The 7,950-nt window shown below is 37.6% G+C and overlaps 1 protein-coding gene across 2 annotated transcripts in view; it reads left to right on the top strand.

The window, feature by feature from the left end:
- Nucleotides 1-455: 455 nt before the first annotated feature.
- Nucleotides 456-7,950, top strand: part of LOC149153837 (protein transport protein SEC24 C-like) — a 179,061-nt gene continuing 171,566 nt past the window's right edge. For both annotated transcript variants that reach the window (XM_089438519.1, XM_089438520.1), the window contains exons 1-3: nucleotides 456-846; nucleotides 1,246-1,332; nucleotides 1,449-2,450. In XM_089438519.1, the coding sequence (XP_089294645.1) occupies nucleotides 1,518-2,450 (933 nt within the window). In that variant the 5' untranslated portion in view covers nucleotides 456-846; nucleotides 1,246-1,332; nucleotides 1,449-1,517. The remainder of the gene's footprint in view (nucleotides 847-1,245; nucleotides 1,333-1,448; nucleotides 2,451-7,950) is intronic.

The following is a 7,950-nucleotide window of genomic DNA, read 5'->3' as shown; positions in this document are numbered from 1 at the left end:
ATTATAACCTACTTGTCAAACTAGGAGTGAATATAACCACTATTAACTCCTATTCACGAATATACATTGAATCATCACTATTATTCGATAAAAACCATGCTTATAATCCATAAAGAGACATACTTTTACTCTTTCCATATACCTCTAAGTCCTAAAGGGTTAACCTATTTCCTAAAATTAGAAAGAAAGATTAAAAGAAAATTAACTCTTAACCAACTAACTTTTTCTTTATAATTTTAAGTTTAAAAAAATCTTAACATTATATAAAAATGTCGTACCAAATGCGAAATGAAAATACCATTTAAAAATAAGAATAAATTGATATTTTTATAACTTAATTTATATGATTAAAATATTTATGTGAAGGGAAATTGCATGGATGTTCCTCACATTTTACTGGAATCATTGTCATTTTGAAGCTTATGTTCAACCGGATGTCAAACACATATTAAATTAAATTTTGCTCGCAGCGCATTGTCTTTTCATTTCCTTAATTTTTATTTTCGTTTTTTTGACGTTCTAACATATTTACCTCCCCTGTTAATACTTCTTGCCGGTGATTGCCAGAGCAACAGTAGCAGTGACGGGCGGGATCATTTGCATGTTTCAGATTACCGTCAGATTGCTGAAATTGGCGTCAAAATCACTGGATCTGCTCACAGTCCGTACTTTGGACCGCAGATCTCTGGGAATTCATTTTAAACTGGATCTTCAACTGGGCTATCCTTTCAATTTGAAGTAGGTTTCTGCCAGATCTTGGTGAACTGCGTCTCCAGGAGTAATTGTGCGTTTTTTCTTTGAGAATTTTCTGCGATTGCGCTGGACGAAGTATGCTTATTTTCCCAGGTACCAAATCTCTGAACTTCGCAATACAATTTCTACCATTGGGTTCTTCTAGGGTTTGATTTAGTCCTAGATTCGATTCCGACAGTCTAGTCTCCTGATTTAAATCATGACAATAACCTATCGAACAAGACACCGTGCTATAGTTTAGTGAAATTGAGCATGATATGAATATATCTGCGTGGTTTTGCTGTTGGGTTATCCTAGTTTCGTTTTGGTTCCTGTTTTTTTTCACACAACTGGTTTTGTTAAACTAAACTTGTCTATTAGATTGCACACCCACTGACATGTTTGCGAATCATCTTTGACATGATACATACGTTCGTGTCTTTATTGGGTGAATGAATATGCCGGTCGGCTACTCAAATAAATTTTATCTGGTATTGAATCTGCGTATTACAGGATGCTGGAAACTCTGAGAGAAGTATGATTAGAAAGAGGATTTGAAGTGACGATGCCCATACATTAGTTAATCAATCAACCAAGAAGGTAACATAATATCTTTGCTTTCCTGCGAGGAGTTTTCAATTTGAGTTTTTCCGGGTTTATTCCAGCTGAATTTTGTGAGACAATAAATAAATGAAACTCCCGATCTTAATTTGCAGGTATCGCATTGGCTGTGGCGAACGAATCTTGCAATAAGGACGAGGGGATCAATTTAAGCGGGCAATACAATGTCTTCTCAAGTTCCTCCAGGCGAGCGGTCCCCATTTCCGGGGACCGGTTATCCTCCATCAGGGAATAATTCTACGGGTTACAACGCACAGCGGCCATTTACACCTATGCCTACAGATTCTGCAGGATCTCTAGCAGGTAACATGCAAAATCTTCATATTGCTAGGCCTCCGCCTCCTTGGGCAGGAGCGCAAGCCCCAAGACCAGGTCCAGGACCTCAGGCTATGCAGAATTCTGGACCTTCTCCATTCACACCAGCTGGTAGTCGTCCCATGGGCATGCCTTTCTCAGCTCCAATTCATGCACCACAACCAGCTGCTCCACCATCTGGTATGCCGTCTACTACTCCTCCATCATTTAGCAATGCAGCAAGGCCTGGCCCTGTTATTCGTCCAGCGCCTGGTCCTGCAGGACCGCCTTATGGTGGTCCACCACCTAATTTGGCACCAAACATTAGCATGGGAAGGCCCATATCTGCCCCTTTTCCACAACCAGCTAATGCTTCTCTTAGACCCCCTGCAATGTTGTCATCATCTGCACCGGGACAATTGCAGGATCGGTTGAGGCCCCATTTTGGTCCAGCAAGCGATGTGAACACATCTGCTGAAGCGAACAATGGATCTTCTACTTTTAATCAAGGAACTCCTGCAACTCGTCATCCTTTCTCTCAGGGACCCAATAGCATGAATCCACCAGTTGGCCCATCACCTGTTCATATTAGAAGTTCTGGGTCAGTGCCTCCTTTCTCATCAGGCACAATCCCAATTGCCCAAGCACCCCCTTCAGGACTTCCACCACCGCCATTCCCCTCTGCAAGCTTTTCTCAATCTTCAGGTCCACATAGTGTACCCCCTTCGGCATCTTCGTTATATGGAACTCAGACGTGGCGGCCTTCATCTCAGCAGCCTAATTATCCAGACAGCTATGCAAATGTAAGTACCTGGGCATCATTTGACAGCCTGTTATCGATAGGGATATTGGAGAGGCTTGTTATGCATGGCTGCGTGATAATTTCATTAGAGAATTTAAAGTAATGAACTGGTTAATTTTTTGAGCATTTCATTTCAGAGAGAAGAACATGCAGAGAGATTTTGAAATTTTACCCAGGCAAAGGTTTCCTACAGCAAACAACAAAGTTAATCAAATTTAGGTTTGCATAGACAACATATTAAGAGTCAATAATTCTACATATCAAACATTTTAAGAACTAGCAGTTTAGATTTGGTTGTTAGATAGATGAAATTGGGCCTACCATGTAGATTAAATATTTTATTTGCCTTCTATTGTCTTCTTTTGTCCCAAGGAAAACCTCACAGGGATTTTTGCCACATTCGTTGACGACATTCCAAGCAAACCTGTAGGTGTAGACTAGTGTGCTTAACCAAATAGCATCCGAACCAGGCACCTTCTGGCATGGGAACAGCCAAATGGCCAGCAAGATTGGTGACAATCGGTGAGCTAACCCCTTGGGCCATTTGCCTTACATTATCTTTTCCAAAGTTTATTTTTTGTTAGGTTGCCTGCTTTTGTTTCAAAATCTGTCATTGCTGATGTTTGTTCTTATTCAAGCAATTGATTATTAGCCTACCTGTCTTTATCCTTATAGCTTCCCAATTTGTCTGTTTCTCTTTCATTGTCTTGTATTTTCTGCTACTGTGGTCTAAACTCCACACTTGTGTAGCATGCACTAATTTATCTCAGCTATTTCGTTATTTCCCATTTTGGTGTTCTAGTTTGTCTTTCTTTCAAATAATATTTCTGGTTTTTGAATTATTTCTGTTTCAAATCCAATTTCACTCATTGTTTAATAGGATGTTGTTTAATCTTTATGAATGTTGCCCTATAAATTTGTTTGCCTTGAATTTTTCTTATATTCACAATTATGTCTTAATCCAGTTTTCTTTGCATTTTTTTCTTCTTAGGTTTTAAACATTTCAATTGTTGTCCTGTTATTATAGGTTGTTTATCCAACTTTTCAATCAGTTATAATTTTGATACAGCAAATTGAAATGCATGGGAAAAACGATATAATATGTGTTTCCAGGGGTATACCGTATGAATAGACAAAAAATTGTAAAAAGATTAAATACAACTTAGATAACACTCATGATGCACTTCTCTGTGAAGGCTTGGGGATTGTTTATTATCTATTTTTATTTATTTTTATAATCTGGGAATGCTTACAATTAACCTTGTGGGAAGCGTGCAATTTCCTTTTTATGGGAATATTACGATGAAGCATAGTCTGCTTACAATTCTCTAAAGTGCCCCTTAGCTAAGGGCTGTGACAGTGGGGTGCAGGGAATCTACTCCACCCAATTCGCAGCTAAGGACCATGAGTTCTAGGTTTGTTTCATCCAATAGTAGACATGGGTGTTTTCATGTTTGATAAAGTAGATCATGACAACTTCAGTAGTACAAGGATCTTGGTTTATAAAGTTTCATTTTATTTTCATGATGTGTTGCATTGATAAAAAGTTGAAGTAGGTGTTTGTTCGAAAGGTTAGCCATGAAGACATGTAGAGCCTTATGCCACTTGCAAATAAAGGTTGAGTTGGTTTCCTTGTTTGCTTGTATAATGTTGAAGAAGGTGTTGTCTTGTTTAGATATGTTGAAATTTTGGATGAATTGCTTGATGTTCCCCTGAGTTTCCATGGTGGTGGGACATGGTAATGTGGAGATGTATAGTGGGGACATGTGAGATCACCCACAGATTTTAGGGAAGTTCAGTGGGGACATATGCATACATATATTATAAACGTGATTCAATTTCAAATTCAATAATGAAATACATTGACTTAGACATCATAAATGATTTAATGAAATAGAAATAGTAAAATATTGTAAACATCAATTTAAATTCATTATTCATCATTCTAGAATCTACATTGATTTAAATTCATAATTCATTTCTCTAGGATCTGATTAGTACTAAACAAAATAGTAGATATTCATGTCTGAAAATTGGAACAGTAATTTGAATATACTCAATTTCAAAAGTAGTAAAGAGTGACAAGTCAAAGACTCAGTATGAGGTCATGAGTATTTAGAGTCAAGTCTCAAAAGTTAAAAATGAAAATGAATGATGGACGATGAACCAATATTATCAAAACTAGACCAGTCATGGAATTGATTGACCCCAAAACCAGGAACTGGAAAAACACTAGACCAAAAAACCAGTAAATCAAAAAATACATAAATATTCAAAATTTGAAAAAAATACATAAATGTTCATGTGCATACCATATGAATCCAAACCATTATACCTAAGTCACAAGACACGTCCCTCAAGATCTCGTGTCCCATATTCTTTGTGTCGGACACGACACAAGTGATAAAATGTGTCAGACACGATTTTCATTGTTTCCTAAAATCATGACATGTTTTTGGACCGTGTCGAAAATGCGACCTAGTGTATTTGGATTTTAGGACACATGTCCCAAAAAAATCCCCAATTTAAAACGCTGTGCCTTGGTTTTCTATCATTTTTTGTCTCTGTTCTTGAGGTATTCCAGTGTCCATTTCGCGATTTGCATTTTCACAACTTGTTGGAATTGAAACAACACTTTTCGGGCGGCTAATCGAACTCGATACATATTTTTTATAGAGTAGCACGAATCAACTAGGTAAGATAATAATTTTATTTACAAGTTAAATGAGTCTGGGAATGAATGTGTCTAGTTAGGACCAAAGAGCACGATACCTCGAAAGTTACCATATGCGCATGGCTTGGTCTTGTTCCTTTTCGTTTGGGTGTAAGCACAAAAAATAAGAATTGAAACCAAAACTATAGAGTTTGTACTATGTGGGGAGTTATGAACTTGAACCAACAATGATAGAGAAGGGTTTTCTAAACCTAAGTCAATGTTATATAACTTTGTATAGAATGGTTATATAACTTGTATTGGTTGGTTGGTATATAATGTTGTATCATTGATGTAGTAAATTAATAAACTAACTAGTTCTAAAATTGTAAAATTGTAAATACTAAATTACTAAATAGATATCATCATGGTTCATATTTGTAGATGTTTTAATTTCTAAAAAATATGGATCAGGCACTATATATATATATATAGATAGATAGATATATCCCGCGTGTCTTGTTTTTGGGGTCGTTGTGTCTCATGTTGAATACTCGTATTTGCATGTCCTTCGTGTTCCGTGTCATGTGACTTAGCATTATGCACAAATATGCACTTTTGCATATATATAACAAGAGTGAGTGCATATGACCAAAATAACAGTGAGTGCAATCCATATTTGGTCCAAAAGTACATCAACAAAGAGGCTCTAGATAGCCTCTGTAATCCAAAAAAATCATGCTACAAAAATACCTACATGTCATCAAAATCATTGCTTATATTGTGATCCTGATCACGAATATCACCTTCCAAGCATTAAAATAAGATAGAAAAAGCTTAACATGTTAAATCAAGATTTTGTTTGAGTGATGGGTACATTTTTACCAAGGTCATGACAATGGAGTTCAATAATTGATGCAGCCAACATCGAGGTACAAATAGGCTTGGTGCTTTTGGTTAAATGCTATTTCCTCACCCTTATACATGATAAAATCCAAATAAAATGTTGCAATCCCCCCAATCTTGAAATCCTGGAAATCTCAAGTTTGCTAGATTTTGAGTGGCATATAAAATCCTACTTTCTCCATATGAAATCCAGTGAGGTTGGAACTACTTTCAAACACCCTGAAACAATTAATGGCAATGTTAAAAAATTAAGTAAAAGGATGTCTTGACTTTAACAAGTTTACATTATCTTTAATTACATGGCATTAGTAAGGCCATATGGTTGAATAGTAGGCTTCCCCACTCATAAATTATTGTTTTAAGGCAAAATCTAGGTGGGACACCCAAACATCCCCTTTTAAAGGGGGGACATCCACAAGCACCCCTTTTGGGGAAACACATCCCCCACAATGGGGAAATGTTTTCCCTTGCGTTTCCCTGAGTTTTCGCAACAGGAGGATGTGGGGAAATGTTTCTCTAGGCGTCCCCCCATCTTAGGAGTGTGGGAAATGTGGGGAGCATGCCTCCCATTCTAGGGACTTGTTCTCCTGAAACACTGGAATTTGCTCAATAAAGTTGTTGGAAACACTGAGAGGGGAGTGAATAAGTGTTTCGCTTCTTTTTATTAATTTTGCACTTACAAAGCACTAAATATATTAGTATCAAAACAAATCACATAATCAACATCACATCACATGAACAGTATAGAAGAAATTTTACATGGAAACCCAATGCAAGAGAAAACTACGAGATGCTTTCTAATATATATGATGAGTACAATAATTTATTAGCACGAACTGAAGGGAAGCACCAACCCCCTAGTACTCAGTTAGAGAATAATTCAGTTTTATCAAGAAGCACCAACTCCTTGAAAGGATGCATCAACACCTTAGCTTTACCAACACCAATTAGAAGGATGCACTGACACCTTGCTAGCATCAATCTGTTGCCTAGCACCACCCTACCACCTTGAAGTGTTCTCAGGCACCAACCTAAAGGAGACTTCAATCTCCGCCTTGTATCACCCTACCACCTTGAAAACAAAAGATGGAAGAACAAGGATTTGTGGGCTCCCATACCAGGGATAATGACCCACCTACAATACTAATCAGTTACTGTCAATAGTCACTTCAGTGCTGTCTCTGCTAATACTTCAGATTAGGTTGATCACTTCAATACAATCTTTCAAGTCTTCCTAGTCTTAACTTTTAATACTTGTACAAAACCTTGTCCAGGCATTCATTCAATCACTGCCATATATAGTCCCAACATTTTAACAAAAGAAGAAACCGCTAGTTCATACCTCATACCTTTATATGAATTGTGAAAGGGGTCTGATCATGCTATAGCGGGAGATCAAGCTTGGTCTTGCTGTCACTGTTTATGTGCCTCCTTGCTCACTTTCTTGTCTAGAGATTTGTCTTTAGTTATGCAATGTGAAAGTGGCCTAAATGATCCTTAACTTGGCCTTTTAATTCCGTCTTCAATTTTGCGCTAAACCATGTACTAGAATGCCCTTGACTGTGACATGAATAGGCCTTACCTTGCCCTCTGATTGCTGCCCAAAACAGGTTCAGGCTGTGGCTCAAAATAACCTCAAAATGTGGCCTTAATTGCTCCTTGCGGCCAGAACTCGACCTCTTGCTTGTGGCCTACATATGCTTATCGACCCTTATTTGCAGCTCAATTTCACACTCAAACAACCTTATGCGCAACCCTAACTGGACCTTCTTAATTTCATATGTGCCCTAAGGTCAAGCTGAATTTGCTTTTGACATGGCCTTAGATCAGGTCCAATTTTGCCTCTGAAATGGCCTTGTTACCCCTCTGCAACTTGGTCTAGCCCAGTGAGTCACCTCATAAAAGAAAACAAAAATAAAACCCAAAACAATTTCCATTTGAC

The sequence above is a fragment of the Pinus tabuliformis genome, chromosome 9, assembly GCF_031772625.1.
Source record: "Pinus tabuliformis cultivar Carrire ecotype Pingquan chromosome 9, CPIR1, whole genome shotgun sequence".
Lineage (NCBI taxonomy): Eukaryota > Viridiplantae > Streptophyta > Pinopsida > Pinales > Pinaceae > Pinus > Pinus tabuliformis.
This window is presented reverse-complemented; position numbering and strand designations above follow the sequence as displayed.